The sequence below is a fragment of the Bombina bombina genome, chromosome 2 (genome assembly GCF_027579735.1).
Source record: "Bombina bombina isolate aBomBom1 chromosome 2, aBomBom1.pri, whole genome shotgun sequence".
In the NCBI taxonomy this organism is placed as follows: Eukaryota; Metazoa; Chordata; class Amphibia; order Anura; family Bombinatoridae; genus Bombina; species Bombina bombina.
The window spans coordinates 268,797,688-268,819,627 of record NC_069500.1 but is presented as its reverse complement, the minus strand read 5'-3'; the positions used below and the strand labels follow the sequence as shown (position 1 = coordinate 268,819,627).

Sequence of the window (21,940 nt, the reverse complement as noted above, 5' to 3'; positions counted from 1 at the left end):
GCATACCAAGTTCTGCGTGGCCACGCAGGAGCTATCAAGATCACCGAAGCCCTCTCCTGATTGATCCTGGCTACCAGCCTGGGAATGAGAGGAAACGGTGGGAATACATAAGCTAGGTTGAAGGTCCAGGGCGCTACTAGTGCATCTACTAGAGTCGCCTTGGGATCCCTGGATCTGGACCCGTAGCAAGGAACCTTGAAGTTCTGACGAGACGCCATCAGATCCATGTCTGGAATGCCCCATAATTGAGTTATTTGGGCAAAGATTTCCGGATGGAGCTCCCACTCCCCCGGATGAAATGTCTGACGACTCAGAAAATCCGCTTCCCAATTTTCCACTCCTGGGATGTGGATTGCAGACAAGTGGCAGGAGTGAATCTCCGCCCATTGAATTACTTTGGTCACTTCTTCCATCGCCAGGGAACTCCTTGTTCCCCCCTGATGGTTGATATATGCAACAGTCGTCATGTTGTCTGATTGAAACCTTATGAATTTGGCCTTTGCTAGTTGAGGCCAAGCCTTGAGAGCATTGAATATCGCTCTCAGTTCCAGAATGTTTATCGGGAGAAGAGATTCTTCCCGAGACCATAGACCCTGAGCTTTCAGGGGTTTCCAGACCGCGCCCCAGCCCACCAGACTGGCGTCGGTCGTGACAATGACCCACTCTGGTCTGCGGAAGCTCATCCCTTGAGACAGGTTGTCCAGGGTCAGCCACCAACGGAGTGAATCTCTGGTCCTCTGATCTACTTGGATCGTCGGGGACAAGTCTGTATAATCCCCATTCCACTGTCTGAGCATGCACAGTTGTAATGGTCTTAGATGAATTTGCGCAAAAGGAACTATGTCCATTGCCGCAACCATCAAACCTATTACTTCCATGCACTGCGCTATGGAAGGAAGAAGAACAGAATGAAGTACTTGACAAGAGCTTAGAAGTTTTGATTTTCTGGCCTCTGTCAGAAAAATCTTCATTTCTAAGGAGTCTATTATTGTTCCCAAGAAGGGAACTCTTGTTGACAGGAATAGAGAACTTTTTTCTACGTTCACTTTCCACCCGTGAGATCTGAGAAAGGCTAGGACAATGTCCGTATGAGCCTTTGCTTGTGGCAGAGACGATGCTTGAATCAGTATGTCGTCCAAGTAAGGTACTACTGCAATGCCCCTTGGCCTTAGCACCGCTAGAAGGGACCCTAGTACCTTTGTGAAAATTCTTGGAGCAGTGGCTAATCCGAATGGAAGTGCCACAAACTGGTAATGCTTGTCCAGAAAGGCGAACCTTAGGAACCGATGATGTTCCTTGTGGATAGGAATATGTAGATACGCATCCTTTAAATCCACCGTGGTCATGAATTGACCTTCCTGGATGGTAGGAAGAATTGTCCGAATGGTTTCCATTTTGAACGATGGAACCCTGAGAAATTTGTTTAGGATCTTGAGATCCAAAATTGGCCTGAATGTTCCCTCTTTTTTGGGAACTATGAACAGATTGGAGTAAAATCCCATCCCTTGTTCTCCTAATGGAACAGGATGAATCGCTCCCATTTTTAACAGGTCTTCTACACAATGTAAGAATGCCTGTCTTTTTATTTGGTCTGAAGACAATTGAGACCTGTGGAACCTTCCCCTTGGGGGTAGTTCCTTGAATTCCAGGAGATAACCTTGAGAAACTATTTCTAGTGCCCAAGGATCCTGAACATCTCTTGCCCAAGCCTGAGCGAAGAGAGAGAGTCTGCCCCCCACCAGATCCGGTCCCGGATCGGGGGCCAGCATCTCATGCTGTCTTAGTAGCGGTAGCAGGCTTCTTGGCCTGCTTACCTTTGTTCCAGCCTTGCGTCTGTCTCCAGGCTGGCTTGGTTTGAGAAGAATTACCCTCTTGCTTAGAGGATGTAGAATTTGAGGCTGGTCCGTTTCTGCGAAAGGGACGAAAATTTGTTTTATTTTTAGCCTTAAAAGACCTATCCTGAGGAAGGGCGTGGCCCTTTCCCCCAGTGATGTCTGAAATAATCTCTTTCAAGTCAGGGCCAAACAGCGTTTTCCCCTTGAAAGGGATGTTAAGCAATTTGTTCTTGGAGGACACATCCGCTGACCAAGACTTTAGCCAAAGCGCTCTGCGCGCCACAATAGCAAAACCTGAATTTTTCGCCGCTAATCTAGCTAATTGCAAAGTGGCGTCTAAGGTAAAAGAGTTAGCCAATTTAAGTGCTTGAACTCTGTCCATAACCTCCTCATAAGAAGATGCTTTATTGAGCGACTTTTCTAGTTCTTCGAACCAGAAACACGCTGCTGTAGTGACAGGAACAATGCATGAAATTGGTTGTAGAAGGTAACCTTGCTGAACAAACATCTTTTTAAGCAAACCCTCTAATTTTTTATCCATAGGATCTTTGAAAGCACAACTATCTTCTATAGGGATAGTGGTGCGTTTGTTTAGAGTAGAAACCGCCCCCTCGACCTTGGGGACTGTCTGCCATAAGTCCTTCCTGGGGTCGACCATAGGAAATAATTTCTTAAATATAGGGGGAGGGACAAAAGGTATGCCGGGCCTTTCCCATTCTTTATTTACAATGTCCGCCACCCGCTTGGGTATAGGAAAAGCTTCGGGGGGCACCGGGACCTCTAGGAACTTGTCCATCTTACATAATTTCTCTGGAATGACCAAATTGTCACAATCATCCAGAGTAGATAACACCTCCTTAAGCAGAGCGCGGAGATGTTCCAATTTAAATTTGAATGTAATAACGTCAGGTTCAGCTTGTTGAGAAATTTTTCCTGAATCTGAAATTTCTCCCTCAGACAAAACCTCCCTGGCCCCTTCAGACTGGTGTAAGGGCATGCCAGAACCATTATCATCAGCGTCCTCATGCTCTTCAGTATCTAAAACAGAGCAGTCGCGCTTTCGCTGATAAGTGGGCATTTTGGCTAAAATGTTTTTAATAGAATTATCCATTACAGCCGTTAATTGTTGCATAGTAAGGAGGATTGGCGCACTAGATGAACTAGGGACCTCCTGAGTGGGCAAGACTGGTGTAGACATAGAAGGAGATGATGCAGTACCATGCTTACTCCCCTCACTTAAGGAATCATTTTGGGCAACATTATTATCAGTGGCATCATTGTCCCTACTTTGTTTGTCACATTCATCACATATATTTAAATGGAGAGGAACCTTGGCTTCCGAACATACAGAACATCGTCTATCTGATGGTTTAGACATGTTAATAGGCATAAACTTGATAACAAAGCACAAAAAACGTTTTAAAATAAAACCGTTACTGTCACTTTAAATTTTAAACTGAACACACTTTATTACTGAATATGTGCAAAAGTATGAAGGAATTGTTCAAAATTCACCAAAATTTCACCACAGTGTCTTAAAGCCTTAAAAGTATTGCACACCAAATTTGAAAGCTTTAACTCTTAAAATAACGGAACCGGAGCCGTTTTTACATTTAACCCCTATACAGTCCCTGGTATCTGCTTTGCTGAGACCCAACCAAGCCCAGAGGGGAATACGATACCAAATGACGCCTTCAATAAGCTTTTTCAGTGGATCTGAGCTCCTCACACATGCATCTGCATGCCTTGCTTCTCAAAAACAACTGCGCATTAGTGGCGCGAAAATGAGGCTCTGCCTATGACTAGAAAAGGCCCCCAGTGAAAAAGGTGTCCAATACAGTGCCTGCCGTTTTTTTAACAGAATTCCCAAGATTAAAATAACTCTTCAAAGTTATAAACCATTAAATATGCTTATAAAGTAATCGTTTTAGCCCAGAAAAATGTCTACCAGTCTTTAAAGCCCTTGTGAAGCCCTTTATTCTTATATTTAAAACTAAGAAAATGGCTTACCGGATCCCATAGGGAAAATGACAGCTTCCAGCATTACCAAGTCTTGTTAGAAATGTGTCATACCTCAAGCAGCAAAAGTCTGCTCACTGTTTCCCCCAACTGAAGTTAATTCATCTCAACAGTCCTGTGTGGAAACAGCCATCGATTTTAGTAACGGTTGCTAAAATCATTTTCCTCTTACAAACAGAAATCTTCATCTCTTTTCTGTTTCAGAGTAAATAGTACATACCAGCACTATTTTAAAATAACAAACTCTTGATTGAAGAATAAAAACTACATTTAAACACCAAAAAACTCTTAGCCATCTCCGTGGAGATGTTGCCTGTGCAACGGCAAAGAGAATGACTGGGGAAGGCGGAGCCTAGGAGGGATCATGTGACCAGCTTTGCTGGGCTCTTTGCCATTTCCTGTTGGGGAAGAGAATATCCCACAAGTAAGGATGACGCCGTGGACCGGACACACCTATGTTGGAGAAAACAACACTGCACATGACCAAAAGAACACCATATCCACAGTGAAGCATAGTGGTGGCAGCATCATGCTTTGGGGCTGTTTTTCTTCAGCTGGAACTGGGCCTTAGTAAAGGTAGAGGGAATTATGAACAGTTCCAAATACCAGTCAATATTGGCACAAAACCTTCAGGATTCTACTAGAAAGCTGAACATGAAGAGAAACTTCATATTTCAGCATGACAACGACCCAAAGCATACATCCAAATCAACAAAGGAAAGGCTTCACCAGAAGAAGATTAAAGTTTTGGAATGGCCCAGCCAGAGCCCAGACCTGAATCCGATTGAAAATCTGTGGGGTGATCTGAAGAGGGCTGTGCAAAGGAGATGCCCTCGCAATCTGAAATATTTGGAGTGTTTTTTCAAAGAAAAGTGGGCAAATCTAGCCAAGTCAAAATGTGCCATGCTGATAGACTCATACCCAAAAAGACTGAGTGCTGTAATAAAATCAAAAGGTGCTTCAACAAAGTAACAGAATTTATGCTTACCTGATAAATTACTTTCTCCAACGGTGTGTCCGGTCCACGGCGTCATCCTTACTTGTGGGATATTCTCCTCCCCAACAGGAAATGGCAAAGAGCCCAGCAAAACTGGTCATATGATCCCTCCTAGGCTCCGCCTACCCCAGTCATTCGACCGAAGTACAGGAGGAAATATGCATAGGAGAAACCATATGATACCGTGGTGACTGTAGTTAGAGAAAATAATTCATCAGACCTGATTAAAAAAAAAACCAGGGCGGGCCGTGGACCGGACACACCGTTGGAGAAAGTAATTTATCAGGTAAGCATAAATTCTGTTTTCTCCAACATAGGTGTGTCCGGTCCACGGCGTCATCCTTACTTGTGGGAACCAATACCAAAGCTTTAGGACACGGATGAAGGGAGGGAGCAAATCAGGTCACCTAAATGGAAGGCACCACGGCTTGCAAAACCTTTCTCCCAAAAATAGCCTCTGAAGAAGCAAAAGTATCAAATTTGTAAAATTTGGCAAAAGTGTGCAGTGAAGACCAAGTCGCTGCCTTACATATCTGGTCAACAGAAGCCTCGTTCTTGAAGGCCCATGTGGAAGCCACAGCCCTAGTGGAGTGAGCTGTGATTCTGTCAGGAGGCTGCCGTCCGGCAGTCTCATAAGCCAAACGGATAATGCTTTTAAGCCAAAAAGAAAGAGAGAGGTAGAAGTTGCTTTTTGACCTCTCCTTTTACCAGAATAAACAACAAACAAAGAAGAAGTTTGTCTGAAATCTTTAGTGGCCTCTAAATAGAATTTTAGAGCACGGACTACGTCCAAATTGTGTAACAAACGTTCCTTCTTTGAAACTGGATTCGGGCACAAAGAAGGTACAACTATCTCCTGGTTAATATTCTTGTTGGAAACAACTTTCGGAAGAAAACCAGGCTTAGTACGCAAAACCACCTTATCTGCATGGAACACCAGATAGGGCGGAGAACACTGCAGAGCAGATAACTCAGAAACTCTTCTAGCAGAAGAAATTGCAACCAAAAACAAAACTTTCCAAGATAATAACTTAATATCTACGGAATGTAAGGGTTCAAACGGAACCCCTTGAAGAACTGAAAGAACTAGATTAAGACTCCAGGGAGGAGTCAAAGGTCTGTAAACAGGCTTGATTCTAACCAGAGCCTGAACAAACGCTTGAACGTCTGGCACAGCTGCCAGCCTCTTGTGAAGTAAAACAGATAACGCAGAAATCTGCCCCTTCAGAGAACTTGCAGATAATCCCTTCTCCAAACCCTCTTGAAGAAAGGATAAAATCCTAGGGATTTTTATCTTGTTCCATGGGAATCCTTTAGATTCACACCAATAGATATATTTTTTCCATATCTTATGGTAAATTTTTCTAGTTACAGGCTTTCTAGCCTGAATCAGAGTATCTATTACAGAATCTGAAAACCCACGCTTTGATAAAATCAAGCGTTCAATCTCCAAGCAGTCAGTTGGAGAGAAACCAGATTCGGATGTTCGAATGGACCTTGAACAAGAAGGTCCTGTCTCAAAGGTAGCTTCCATGGTGGAGCCGATGACATATTCACCAGGTCTGCATACCAAGTCCTGCGTGGCCACGCAGGAGCTATCAAGATCACCGAAGCCCTCTCCTGGTTGATCCTGGCTACCAGCCTGGGAATGAGAGGAAACGGTGGGAAAACATAAGCTAGGTTGAAGGTCCAAGGTGCTACTAGTGCATCTACTAGAGTCGCCTTGGGATCCCTGGATCTGGACCCGTAACAAGGAACCTTGAAGTTCTGACGAGACGCCATCAGATCCATGTCTGGAATGCCCCATAATTGAGTTATTTGGGCAAAGATTTCCGGGTGGAGTTCCCACTCCCCCGGATGGAATGTCTGACGACTCAGAAAATCCGCTTCCCAATTTTCCACCCCTGGGATGTGGATTGCAGACAAGTGGCAGGAGTGATCCTCCGCCCATTGAATTATCTTGGTCACTTCCTCCATCGCCAGGGAACTCCTTGTTCCCCCCTGATGGTTGATATATGCAACTGTCGTCATGTTGTCTGATTGAAACCTTATGAATTTGGCCTTTGCTAGATGAGGCCAAGCTTTGAGAGCATTGAATATCGCTCTTAGTTCTAGAATGTTTATCGGGAGAAGAGATTCTTCCCGAGACCATAGACCCTGAGCTTTCAGGGGTTCCCAGACCGCGCCCCAGCCCACCAGACTGGCGTCGGTCGTGACAATGACCCACTCTGGTCTGCGGAAGCTCATTCCCTGTGACAGATTGTCCGGGGTCAGCCACCAACGGAGTGAATCTCTGGTCCTTTGATCTACTTGAATCGTCGGAGACAAGTCTGTATAATCCCCATTCCACTGTCTGAGCATGCACAGTTGTAATGGTCTTAGATGAATTCGTGCAAAAGGAACTATGTCCATTGCTGCAACCATCAATCCTATTACTTCCATGCACTGCGCTATGGAAGGACGAAGAACAGAATGAAGAACTTGACAAGAGCTTAGAAGTTTTGATTTTCTGACCTCTGTCAGGAAAATTCTCATTTCTAAGGAGTCTATTATTGTTCCCAAGAAGGGAACTCTTGTCGACGGGGAAAGAGAGCTTTTTTCTATGTTTACTTTCCATCCGTGAGATCTGAGAAAGGCTAGGACGATGTCCGTATGAGCCTTTGCTTTTGACAGAGACGACGCTTGAATCAGGATGTCGTCCAAGTACGGTACTACTGCAATGCCCCTTGGTCTTAGAACCGCTAGAAGGGACCCTAGTACCTTTGTGAAAATTCTCGGAGCAGTGGCTAATCCGAAAGGAAGTGCCACAAACTGGTAATGCTTGTCCAGAAAAGCGAACCTTAGGAACTGATGATGTTCCTTGTGGATAGGAATATGGAGGTACGCATCCTTTAAATCCACCGTGGTCATAAATTGACCTTCCTGGATGGTAGGAAGGATCGTTCGAATGGTTTCCATTTTGAATGATGGAACCCTGAGAAATTTGTTTAGGATCTTGAGATCTAGAATTGGTCTGAACGTTCCCTCTTTTTTGGGAACTATGAACAGGTTGGAGTAAAACCCCATCCCTTGTTCTCTTATTGGAACTGGATGAATTACTCCCATCCTTAACAGGTCTTCAACACAATGTAAGAATGCCTGTCTTTATTTGGTTTGAAGATAATTGAGACCTGTGGAACCTTCCCCTTGGGGGTAGTTCCTTGAATTCCAGGAGATAACCTTGAGAAACTATTTCTAGCGCCCAAGGATCCTGAACATCTCTTGCCCAGGCCTGAGCAAAGAGAGAAAGTCTGCCCCCCACCAGATCCGGTCCCGGATCGGGGGCCATCCCTTCATGCTGTTTTGGTAGCAGTGGCGGGCTTCTTGGCCTGCTTACCCTTGCATCGGTCTCCAGGCTGGTTTGGGTTGAGAAGTATTACCCTCTTGCTTAGAGGATGTAGAAGTAGAGGCTGGTCCGTTTCTGCGAAAGGGACGAAAATTAGGCTTATTTCTAGCCTTAAAAGACCTATCCTGAGGAAGGGCGTGGCCCTTTCCTCCGGTGATGTCTGAAATAATCTCTTTCAAATCAGGACCAAACAGTGTTTTGCCCTTGAAAGGGATGTTAAGCAATTTTGTCTTGGAAGACACATCCGCTGACCAAGACTTTAGCCAGAGCGCTCTGCGCGCCACGATAGCAAACCCTGAATTTTTCGCCGCTAATCTCGCTAATTGCAAAGCGGCATCTAGAATAAAAGAGTTAGCCAATTTAAGTGCATGAACTCTGTCCATAATCTCCTCATACGAAGATTCCTTATCGAGCGACTTTTCTAGTTCTTCGAACCAGAAACACGCTGCCGTAGTGACAGGAACAATGCATGAAATTGGTTGAAGAAGGTAACCTTGCTGAACAAACATTCTTTTAAGCAAACCCTCTAATTTTTTATCCATAGGATCTTTAAAAGCACAACTATCTTCTATGGGAATAGTAGTGCGTTTGTTTAGAGTAGAGACCGCCCCCTCGACCTTAGGGACTGTCTGCCATAAGTCCTTTCTGGGGTCGACTATAGGAAACAATTTCTTAAATATAGGGGGAGGCACAAAAGGTATGCCGGGCCTTTCCCATTCCTTGTTTACTATGTCCGCCACCCGCTTGGGTATAGGAAAAACATCGGGGGGCACCGGAACCTCTAGGAACTTGTCCATCTTACATAATTTCTCTGGAATGACCAAATTGTCACAATCATCCAGAGTAGATAATACCTAATTAAGCAGTGCGCGGAGATGTTCTAATTTAAATTTAAATGTTACAACATCAGGTTCAGCTTGTTGAGAAATTTTCCCTGAATCTGAAATTTCTCCCTCAGACAAAACCTCCCTCCTGGCCCCTTCAGATTGGTGTGAGGGTATGTCAGAAGCGTTATCATCAGCGTCCTCTTGCTCTTCAGTGTTTAAAACAGAGCAATCGCGCTTTCTTTGATAAGTAGGCATTTTAGATAAAATATTTTTAATAGAATTATCCATAACAGCCGTTAATTGTTGCATAGTAATAAGTATTGGCGCACTAGATGTACTAGGGGCCTCTTGTGTGGGCAAAACTGGTGTAGACACAGAAGGGGGTGATGCAGTACCATGCTTACTCCCCTCATCTGAAGAATCATCTTGGGCACTATTATTATCTGTGGCATCATTGTCCCTACTTTGTTTGGACACCATGTCACAATTATCACATATATTTAAATGGGGAGACACATTGGCATTCATACATATAGAACATCGTTTATCTGATGGTTCAGACATGTTAAACAGGCTTAAACTTGTCAACAAAGCACAAAAAACGTTTTAAAATAAAACCGTTACTGTCACTTTAAATTTTAAACAGAACACACTTTATTACTGAATATGCGAAAAAGTATGAAGCAATTGTTCAAAATTCACCAAAATTTCACCACAGAGTCTTAAAGCCTTAAAAGTATTGCACACCAAATTTGGAAGCTTTAACCCTTAAAATAAGGGTTTTACATTTAACCCCTATACAGTCCCAGGAATCTGCTTTGCTGAGACCCAACCAAGCCCAGAGGGGAATACGATACCAAATGACGCCTTCTATAAGCTTTTTCAGTGGATCCTAGCTCCTCACACATGCATCTGCATGCCTTGCCTTCCAAAAACAACTGCGCATTAGTGGCGCGAAAATGAGGCTCTGCCTATGACTAGAGAAGGCCCCCATCTGAAAAAGGTGTCCATACAGTGCCTGCCGTTTTTTAACAACAATCCCCAAGATTATAATAACTATAAAGCGCTATAATCTGTCAAATATGCTTAGCAAGTAATCGTTTTAGCCCAGAAAAACGTCTACCAGTTTATTAAGCCCTTAAAAAGCCTTTATTCTTATACTTAATCTAAGAAAATGGCTTACCGGTCCCCATAGGGAAAATGACAGCCTTCCAGCATTAACAAGTCGTGTTAGAAATGTGGCCATCATACCTCAGGCAGAAAAGTCTGCCAACTGCTTCCCCCAACTGAAGTTACTTCATCTCAACAGTCCTGTGTGGAAACAGCAATCGATTTTAGTAACGTCTGCTAAAATCATCTTCCTCTCACAAACAGAAATCTTCTTCTCTTTTCTGTTTCAGAGTAAATAGTACATACCAGCACTATTTTAAAATAACAAACACTTGATTGAAGAATAAAACTACATTTAAACACCAAAAAAACTCTTAGCCATCTCCGTGGAGATGTTGCCTGTGCAACGGCAAAGAGAATGACTGGGGTAGGCGGAGCCTAGGAGGGATCATATGACCAGCTTTGCTGGGCTCTTTGCCATTTCCTGTTGGGGAGGAGAATATCCCACAAGTAAGGATGACGCCGTGGACCGGACACACCTATGTTGGAGAAATTAGTTTAAGGGTGTGCACACTTATGCAACCATATTTTAATTTTTATATTTTTTCTTCCCTCTACCCAAAACATTTCAGTTTGTTTATAGGATATATATATATATATATATATATATATATATATATATATATATACATACATACATACATACGCATATATATGCTGTACATACATACACACACATAAAATGTACAGATTAAAGTTGGCTTTTGCTTTAATTTTTATACAGCTTTTCCGTATAAACTTAAAAAAAATCTTAAATTCTCCACATATATGGTATTATCCCTCTTTTCACACTTTAAATTCTAAAAATGAAAGTAAGGTTTATCATTAGGTTACATGTGCTTTTTTCATTGGAAAATTAAATTAAAGGGACAGTAAAAAAAAAAAAAAAACTTTCATGATTAAAATAGGGCATGTAATTTTAAACAACTCTCCAATTTACTTTTATCACCAATTTTGCTTTGTTCTCTTGTTATTCTTAGTTGAAAGCTTAACCTAGAAGGTTCATATGCTAATTTCTTAGCTTAGGCTGCCTCTAATCTGAAAGCATTTTGACAGGTTTTTCACCACTAGAGGGCGTTAGTTCATGTGTTTCATATAGATAACATTGAGCTCACAGACGTGAAGCTCCTAGGAGTTAGCACTGATTGGCTAAAATGCAAGTCTGTCAAAAGAACTGAAATAAGAGGGCAGTTTGCAGAGGCTTAGATACAAGGTAATTACAAAGGTAAAACATGTATTATTATAACCGTCGAGCAGAGAGTAACCGCAGCTCACGGTGTGCAGGGAGGTAACCCGGAAGTCAATCCTAAGCAGTAGGAACAAAGAAGATCCTCAGAGACCCGGTGTGCCGTAGCCTAAGCGGGGATAAGTCTGCAACAATCAGAACAAAGCCAAGAGGAGTGGCAGGCACTACACCAAAACCCAGGTATTTAAATAAAACAAAATATATTGAAGACATCTTAAAAAGGCAGACAGACATGACAGGAGTGGTTGACAGACAGTCTGACGCGTTTTGCGCCCCCTACAGGTGCTTACTCATAGACTGTCTATGCGTCAGACTGTCTGTCCACCACTCCTGTCATGTCTGTCTGCCTTTTAAGATGTCTTTAATAAATTTAGTTTAATTTAAATACCTGGGTTTTGGTGTAGTGCCTGCCACTCCTCTTGGCTTCGTTCTGATTATTATAACTTTGTTGGTTATGCAAAACTGGGGAATGGGTAATAAATGGATTATCTACCTTTTTAAACAACAAAAATTCTGGTGCTGATTGTCCCTTTAATAGATAGCGCAAACTGACTTATAAAGGACAATAAAGCAAAAATGTAACTTAAAAAAAGCTTGGCTAGATAATTACATTTTAAACAATTTACCCATCTGCTTCTATTATCAATTTTAAATTGTTCTCTTGGTATCCTTTGCTAAAGAGAGGAGCATGCACATGTCTTTAGACATCTGCCGGCAGTATTCGCAACGTTTTCAGAAATATTGTACATCATAGTAAATATTTCTGCCGTAGACTACTAAAGACACATGCACATTTAAACGGATATGAAACCCAAATTTTTTTCTTTCATGATTCAGATGTGTCATCCAATTTTAAACAACTTTTATTTTATTTCTATTATCTAATTTGCTTCAGTCTCTTGGTATCCGTTGTTGAAGGACCAGTAATGCACATCTGGTAGTAAACTAAAAGCAAATGACGAGAGGCAAATATGTGCAACCGCCAATCAGCAGCTTCTGAGTCTACCTAGGCATACTTTTCGACAATTGATAGAAAACAAAAACAAAATTTGAAAAATTGGAAAGCTATTTAAAATTGCATGATCGTCCTGAATCATTAAAGAAAAGATGTTTTGTGTCCATTAAACACTTATCAGGCTATCTAGGTTTACTCTTCAACAAAGGATACAAAGAAAACTTTAATAAACACCAATGGCTGAATTTGCCCAGGAGTGTAACTGCTGTTCCTAATGCATCTTTTGGCAAAGCAACATGGTATTTGGTTATAAGTGTGACAATCCTCACACAATCTTGGCACTGCACAAAAAAAGCTAAATAAAAACATAGACAAGCTTAAAAGTATTAACAAAAGAAAATAGCGGAATCATAATTTACATGATCTACGTTTTACAAAATTAGCAGAAGTCTGTGTTAGTTTGTCTAGCCCTCTAAACGTCAAAGAAAGGCAAGCACTTAATTCTCTTTACCTATCTCTGTGCAGCAGAATTGTAGTTGGAGGAACACTAAGACTTGTGGTTTGAATCAGTTCTTTACTCTTGAACTTCCAAAACTTGATTAACTTGTCGCTACCTGCAGTTATGGTAACCTGATTTAATCCATCTACTACCACTCCTCTGATCGATCCATCATGGGCTGAAATAGACAGTAAAATTAGGATAATCAGTAGCACCAGTAAACACGGGAGCCAGAATATATAGATACAGTAACAAATAGAATTAGATAGAAAGACAGATACATTAAGATATATAACGCCTATAATGCTAGGTTGCCTTTTAAATATTAACATTCGTAATGCTAGAAGAGCCTAACAAATAGAAGGTTAAAAAAAAACGCCAAATTAACATTTAAAAGGGATACTAAACCCATATTTTTTTCTTTCATGATTCAGATAGACCATGCAAATTTTAAACATCTTTCCAATTTACTTCCATTAACAAAATGTGCAGTCTCTTTTTATATTTAAACTTTGAGTCACCAGCTCCTACTGAGCATGTGCAATAATTCACAGAATAAGCGTGTATGCATTTGTGATTGGCTGATGGCTGTCACATGGTACGTGTATCAATTGAGGCCAAGCTATCAGAGCATTGAAGGTGGCTCTCAACTCTAGGATATTTATAGGGAGGACAGACTCCTTAAAGTGAATGTAAATTTTGATGCTAAAGTGCCCGGTTTATAAAAATTTTATTAAAACAGGGGCACTTTAATTCATCAAAATTTACATTTCACTCCTGTTGTGAAAAAAAAAAAACTTAGCTTTTAATTTTCACAACTGCTCCAGCTTCCTCCACATGTTGCAAAGCCTCTTCCTGGGTCTAAAATGAGGAATCCGGCTTCCTCCAATCACGGCATTGAATCAGACACTGATTCCCCCGGGGGGAAGCCGTGATTGGAGGATGACCTATCCATCATATCTGACATCAGAAATGGCTTGCGACGACTGGAGGAAGCTGGAGCTGCTGTCAAGTTTAAAAGGTAAGTTTTTTTTCACAACAGGAGTGAAATATAAATTTTGATGAATTAAAGTGCCCCTGTTTTTAATCAAACTTTTAAAAACCGGGCACTTTAGCATCAAAATTTACATTCACTTTAAGTAACCCCAAATTGCTCCCCAGCCAGAAAAGCTGGTATTCGTGGTCACAATGTCCCAAGATGGTCTCAGGAAGCATGTGCCCTGGGACAGATGGTCCTGGAAGATCCACCAGGAATAAGTTTCTCGTCTGGGTGTCTAGAACAATCCTCTGAGAGAGGTCCGAGTGGTCTCCATTCCATTGTCTGAGCATGCATAACAGTAGAGGTCTCAGATGGAAACGAGCAAAAGGAATAATGCCCATGGAAGCCACCATTAGACCAATTAATTCCATACACAGAGTCACTGATGGACTGACAGAGGAATGAAGTGAAAGACAAGCAGCAAGTAGCTTGGATTTTCTAACTTCCGCCAAGAAAATCTTCATGGAGATTTATGCTTACCTGATAAATTTATTTCTCTTGTGGTGTATCCAGTCCACGGATCATCCATTACTTGTGGGATATTCTCCATTACTTGTGGGATATTCTCCTTCCCAACAGGAAGCTGCAAGAGGATCACCCACAGCAGAGCTATCTATATAGCTCCTCCCCTAACTGCCAACCCCCAGTCATTCGACCGAAGACAAGCAAGAGAAAGGAGAAACTATATGGTGCAGTGGTGACTGTAGTTTAAAAATAAAAAACACCTGCCTTAAAATGACTGGGCAGGCCGTGGACTGGATACACAACAAGAGAAATAAATTTATCAGGTAAGCATTAATTTTGTTTTCTCTTGTAAGGTGTATCCAGTCCACGGATCATCCATTACTTGTGGGATACCAATACCAAAGCTATAGGACACGGATGAAGGGAGGGACAAGGCAGGCGCTTAAACGGAAGGCACCACTGCCTGTAAGACCTTTCTCCCAAAAATAGCATCAGAAGAAGCAAAAGTATCAAATTTGTAGAATTTAGAAAAAGTATGAAGCGAAGACCAAGTCGCCGCCTTACAAATCTGTTCAACAGAAGCCTCATTCTTTAAAGTCCATGTGGAAGCTACCGCTCTAGTAGAATGAGCTGTAATTTTTTCAGGAGGCTGCTGGCCAGCAGTCTCATAAGCTAAGCGGATTATACTTCTTAGCCAAAAAGAAAGAGAAGTTGCCACCTTAGGGACCGTTTGCCATAAGTTCCGTGTAGCGGCATCTATGGGAAACATTTTCTTAAAAACAGGAGGGGGAGAGAACGGTACACCTGGTCTATCCCATTCCTTAGTAATAATTTCTGAAAACCTCTTAGGTATTGGAAAAACATCAGTGTAAACAGGCACTGCATAGTATTTATCCAATCTACACAATTTCTCTGGGACTATAATGGTGTCACAGTCATCCAGAGTAGCTAAAACCTCCCTGAGCAATACGCGGAGGTGTTCAAGCTTAAATTTAAATGTAGACATATCAGAATCAGGTTGAAGCATCTTCCCTGAGTCAGAAAAATCACCCACAGATAGAAGCTCTCCTTCCTCAGCTTCTGCATATTGTGAGGGGATATCAGACATAGCTACTAAAGCGTCAGAGTGCTCTGTATTTTTCCTAGTCCCAGAGCTGTCTCGCTTTCCTTGTAACCCTGGTAGTTTGGACAGTACCGCTGTAAGGGTATGATCCATAACTGCCGCCATGTCTTGTAAGGTAAACGCTATGGGCGCGCTAGATGTACTTGGCGCCTCTTGAGCGGGCGTCCCTTGAGCGGGAGTTATAGGTTCTGACACGTGGGGAGAGTTAGTCGGCATAACTTCCCCCTTGTCAGTTTCCTCTGGTGATAAATCTTTTAAAGCCAGAATATGATCTTTATAACTTATAGTAAGATCAGTGCATTTGGTACACATTCTAAGAGGGGGTTCCACAATGGCTTCTAAACATAATGAACAAGGAGTTTCCTCTATGACAGACATGTTTAACAGACTAGTAATGAGACCAGCAAGCTTTGAAAACACTTTAATTAATGTGAAAAAGCAGAATATAAAAAACGGTACTGTGCCTTTAAGGGAAAAAAACAAACACAAAAACTGCAAAACAGTGAAAAAAGCAGTTAACTATATGAAATTTTAACAGTGTATGTACTAGACTAAAATAGCATTGCACCCACTTGCAAATGGATGATTAACCCCTCAGGCTAAAAAAACGAAGCAAAAAAACGGTAAAAACCGTTATAACAGTCACAGGCAAACTGCCACAGCTCTACTGTGGCTCCTACCTTCCCATAAAACGACTTTTGTAGGCACAAAAACCCTTTATAGAGGTCCAATATGTAAGGGGACTCCTTCAGGGAAGCTGGATGTCTCAGAGTGTAAAAGTTACTGCGCAATTAGAGCGCGAAAATAGGCCCCTCCCACCATGCACTGAAAGTCAGAGGGACTAAAAAACTACTCCTACGAGTCAAACAACAGCCATGTGGAAAAACTAGGCCCCAAAGCAAGATTTATCACCCTTAGTAAAAAAACGTTCCTTATAACTCATGTAAACGTTTAACATACTAAGCCATAAGAGCAATTAACATGAAAATTACCCTTTACTGCAAGCATGATGCCAGTCGTTATTAAATCACTGCAATCAGGCTTACCTCAAATATATCAGGCAGCATTTTCTAGACTTCTTATTATCTCTCTAGAAAAAAATATACTGAGCATACCTCAAGGCAGTTGATTCTGCAGGCCGTTCCCCCAGCTGAAGTTTTCCCATACTCTTCAGTTATGTGTGAGAACAGCAGTGGATCTTAGTTACAACCTGCTAAGATCATCAAAAACCTCAGGCAAAACACTTCTTCTAATTTCTGCCTGAGGTAAAAACAGTACAACTCCGGTACCATTTAAAATAAACTTTTGATTGAAGATAAACTACACTAAGTCACCACATCTCTCTAGCTACTTCCCTTGTCGAGAGCTGCAAGAGAATGACTGGAGGTTGGCAGTTAGGGGAGGAGCTATATAGACAGCTCTGCTGTGGGTGATCCTCTTGCAGCTTCCTGTTGGGAAGGAGAATATCCCACAAGTAATGGATGATCCGTGGACTGGATACACCTTACAAGAGAAACATACTCTGGTATTTGGCACCAAGGAACTCTTCTAGATTCACCTTTCACCCGTGGGAGCATAGAATCGACAACAGAGAATCCACATGGGATCTTGCTAAATGAAAATATGGTGCCTGAACCAAGCTATCGTCAAGGTATGGAGCCACTGCAATTCACAAAAATCTGACCACTGCCAGAAGAGCCCCTAGAAGCTTTGTAAAGATTTGAGGGGGCAGTGGCAAGGCCGAAAGGAAGGGCTACAAATTGGAAGTGTTTGTCCAGAAAGGCAAACCTCAGAAATTAGAAATGTTCCTTGTGAATAGGAACATGAAGGTATGCGTCCTTCAGGTCGATGGTAGTCATGAACTGACCCTCCTGAACCAAAGGGAGAATAGAGCGGATAGTCACCATTTTGAAGGATGGAACCTTGTTGAGACACAAGGTCTAAAATGGGATGAAAAGTTCCCTCCTTCTTGGGAACCACAAATAGGTTGGAATAGAATCCTTGACCTTATTCCGCCAGAGGAAATGGGACAATCACACCTAGAGAAGCGAGATCCTTTACACAGTTTAAGAAAGCCACCCTTCTTGTCCTGGGGCAAAAAGGCTCCCTTTCCACCAGTAACCGTGGAAATGATTTCAGCCAGACCAGGACCAAATAAAGTCTTAACCTTAAAAGGCAGAGACAGAAGTTTAGACTTGGATGTCACATCAGCAGACCACAAATTTAGCCACAGGGCTCTACGAGATAGAGCAGCAAAGCTAGAAATCTTTGCCCCCAGACAAATTACTTGCATGTTGGCATCACAGATTAAAGTATTAGTATTAGTTGTTTCTTCTGAAATCAAATCAGACAAGGAATCACACTAATAAGAGGCCACTCCAGCAACTGTTACAATACTAGCAACAGGTTGCCATTGTAGACCCTGGTGTAGGAACATCTTTCTTAAGTAACCTTCCAGTTTCCTATCCATAGGATCCTTAAAGGAGGAACTATCTTCTAGAGGAATAGTGGTTCTCTTGGCTAGGGTGGAGATAGCGCCCTCTACTTTAGGAACAGTGCGTCAAAGATCTTGCACAGAGTCAGCAACAGAAAACATCTTTTTAAAAACAGGAGATGGGGAAAAGGAACCCCCGGCTTCTCCCATTCCAGAGAAATAATGTCAGAGATGCTATCAGGAATAGGAAATACTTCCACAGATTTAGGTTTGACAACAAATACTCAAGTTTATTAGCCTTTTTAGGAGTCTCTGCTATCGTAGACTCAGAGTCTTCCAAAGTAGCTAGAACCTCTTTCAAAAGTAAAACAGAGGTGTTCAAGCTTAAAGGGACAGTCTACAATAGAATTGTTATTGTTTTAAAAGATACATAATCCCTTTATTACCCATTACCCAGATTTGCACAGCCAACAGTGTTATATTAATATACTTTTTAACTCTGTGATTACCTTGTATCTAAGAACCTTCTGTCAGCCCCCTGATCACATGATTGTGACAATTTATTATCTATTGACTTGCATTTAGCATTGTGTTGTGCTAAATCTTAAATAACTTTCTGTGCCTGAACACAGTGTTATCTATATGGCCCACGTGAACTATCAAGTCTTTTGTTTTAAAAGGCAATTTAAAAAGCATGTGATTAGAGGCAGCCTTCAAGGGCTTAGAAATTAGCATATGAGCCTACCAAGGTTTAGTTTCAACAAAGAATACCAAGTGAAAAAAGCAAATTTGATGATTAAAAAAAAATAAAAAATAAAAAATGGAAAGTTAATTAAAACTAGATGTCCTATCTGAATAATGAAAGTTTAAATTTGACTAGACTATCCCTTTAAATCTAAAATTTACCTCCACTGAGTCTGCTGTGCTAGCCACAGCAAACTCAGAATCCGAGATCTTACCCTCAGAGGAGTGATCCTCCTCAGATAACAGATAGACTGACTAATTCAAATTCCAATACTCCACAGCACCAAGGAATTTTACAAATCTTCTTTTATTGTTTTACAACATTTAAAAACATAGACAGTGTAGATATGCAACGTTTCGGGACAACAGTACCGAAACTTTGCATATCTACACTGTCTATGTTTTTAAATGTTGTAAAAGAATAAAAGAAGATTTGTAAAATTCCTTGGTGCTGTGGAGTATTGGAATTTGAATTCGTATTTGTGGGCTGGAGGTCGCCAGCTTGTCCACTCTGCACCGTGTCCTAGAAAGGGGATTGCCCATTGCCGGTCTCCATGTGTTTTGCTTTATCGGTAAGATAGACTGACTAAGGCAGCCTGGGCGGAATCAGAACTACTAGATTTAGAGATGTTCTTGAATTTTCTCTTCCTCTTACCAGCAATAGGTAGGGCACTCAAAGCTGCAGAGACTGCAGAAGTCAGTTGCACAGCAAAATCACCTGGCAAATATACTGCCCCAAGAATAGGTTGAGAGGAACCACAGGGTACTGCTTGTGAAACTGTTAAAGCTTGGGACATTTGAGGAGAAAGTTGAGGCATGGCACGGACAACATTATCCTGAAACACTGATGGCTCTAAAGAGGGTATATTTATTTTTTGACATTAACATTTTATTTAAGCATGTGGAACAAAACTGCACAGGAGAAATAATTTGAGCCTCCAAGAAATATAATTCTAAAAAGATAAAGCTAAATTTGCATCAGAGTCCATAATACTAATAAAGGTTCCTAAAGTAATCAAAAATGAAAAAGTTGGGTTAAAAAAAAACAAAAAAAAAACTGTAAATGATACCCAACGTATGATAGAGCAAAAGACTACTGCACTAGAGTGCAGAATAAAAATAACTAAAGAAAACTTGATTTAGGGTAAAGCAAATGAGAAAAACCTCAAAAAAAGTTGCAACCCTATAACCTCAGCCTAGCTGAGGAGATTTACCACTATGGTGACCAGGAAGTCCCAACTAGTAACACGAATGGAAAACACTGCAGAATAATTAATGATGTAGCCAGAAAAAACTATCTATGATCGTGAAATACCCCATCGGTCGCTAGGAAGCTGTATAGAAGTTATGGTGAAGGCTGTAGAGTGGAAGAACGGAGTGCGGTCACGTGATCGCCACAGTGCAAAACTAACTGTGGCACCAAAGAGAAAGCGCACAAGTTTTGCTGCTTACATAAAAAAAAAAAAAAAAAAAAAAAAAAAGAAGGATCATGAGCTTTAAAGGGACAGTCTAGTCCAAAAAAACCTTTCATGATTCAGATAGGGCATGTCATGTTAAACAATTTTCCAAATTATTTTTATCACCAATTTTTCTTTGTTCTCTTGGTATTCTTAGTTGAAAGCTTAACTTAGGCGGTTCATATGCTAATTTCTTAGACCTTGAAGGCCACCTCTTAAGAATGCATTTTAACAGGTTTTTTACCACTAGAGGGTGTTAGTTCATGTTTTTCATATAGATAACACTGTGCTCGTACACCTGAAGTTACCTGGGAGCCATCACTGATTGGCTAAACTGCAAGTCTTTCAAAAGAACAAATAAAGGGGCAGTCTGCAGAGGCTTAGATACAAGATAATCACAGAGGTAAAAAATATATAAATATAACTGTGTTGGTTGTGCAAAACTAGGGAATGGGTAATAAAGGGATTATCTATCTTTTAAAACAATAACAATTCTGGTGTAGACTGTCCCTTTAACCGTCTTACTTCTTTCAAAATGTATAGCACCACATACAAACATTATACAATGAGGCCAAATAAAGTGCCTTGAGCCCAATTATCCCTCTCACAAGCCAGCCTCAACCAAAGGGGTAATATCAGTTAACCCCTTAAGCTCCCTGAGCAGTTACAGTGCTTCCCTTAGTTAAATCCCCACAATGGCATAATTATGTCCCAATACTTCTCCACTGAGGAATTATCAAAAGTGCTGAGTCCTTCAAACCTAAAAGGCAAGAGCACTTACCTGTTGAGGTATGACAGACTCAGCTGACCTCTGAAAGGGACCTGTAGGAAAAGAAAAGTAGAGTAAACAACACTGGTTTACTATATAGGGATAGCATAAATGTTGTAAGATAAGCAAGGACTACCTTGCCGTCTTCCAACTGCTAAAAGCCACCATTACTCTTACTAAAGAGGATTACATGGACACAGTATAGCCCCAATCCTTGCTTGCAGGGAAAAGTACCCATTAAAGGATTAATATCTTCAGACACCATATTCGCACACCTCCTACGATGTACACAGGCAAAAAATGACTAGAGGTTTATGGGAAGTGGGAGTGATACTTAACAGCTCTGCTGGGGTGTTCTTTGCCTCCTCCTAGTGGCCAGGAGTTTAAATCCCAGCTTCTTAGCTTTAATAATTATTTTACTTGAAGATGCATATAAGGCATATTGTAGAATCAGACTACTCAGCTGAAAACTTACATTCTTTTCTAGCTACAGGAAATTAAAATTCCCCATTTCAAAGTTAACTATAGTAATGATGATCACCTAAGCATCAACCCCACACACTTATATTTGCCATTGCTGAAAGATTGTTTCTGTAAATACAGGTTTAAATACTTTGTGGTTTTCTTGTTGTGTCTCCATCCATCGTTAAGTTTTTCTTTGTGTGAAATTAGATTTTTGTATAGGAGATGATGAAGTGGGGAAGGATATAAAAAAAAACAAAAAAAACAAAAAAAAAAAACAAGCCAAACACTCCAAAATCCCTCTAAATAATGAAACATGATGGTACGTGCCATTTAAAAGGGGAATATTCTAAAGGTGCATGGTTTGATGGAAGCAAAATACAATACTGGTCCTGTATGAGTAACGCATAAAAAAAAAAAAAGATGAATCAGCCTTACTAAAACTGCTTTCTTTTTCCCAGCTGTGCTGAAGGGTCAATTTAGAGAAAACAAATTATACCGTTTAATTTGTAAA

The 21,940-nt window shown here is 41.2% G+C and overlaps 1 protein-coding gene across 1 annotated transcript in view; it reads right to left on the bottom strand.

Annotated features, from left to right (window-relative positions):
• The window catches only part of WDR36 (WD repeat domain 36), a 410,170-nt gene that overhangs the window by 288,519 nt on the left and 99,711 nt on the right, over positions 1-21,940 (bottom strand). Inside the window, exon 14 of the mRNA XM_053699732.1 lies at positions 12,946-13,111. Within this exon, the coding sequence (XP_053555707.1) occupies positions 12,946-13,111 (166 nt within the window). The remainder of the gene's footprint in view (positions 1-12,945; positions 13,112-21,940) is intronic.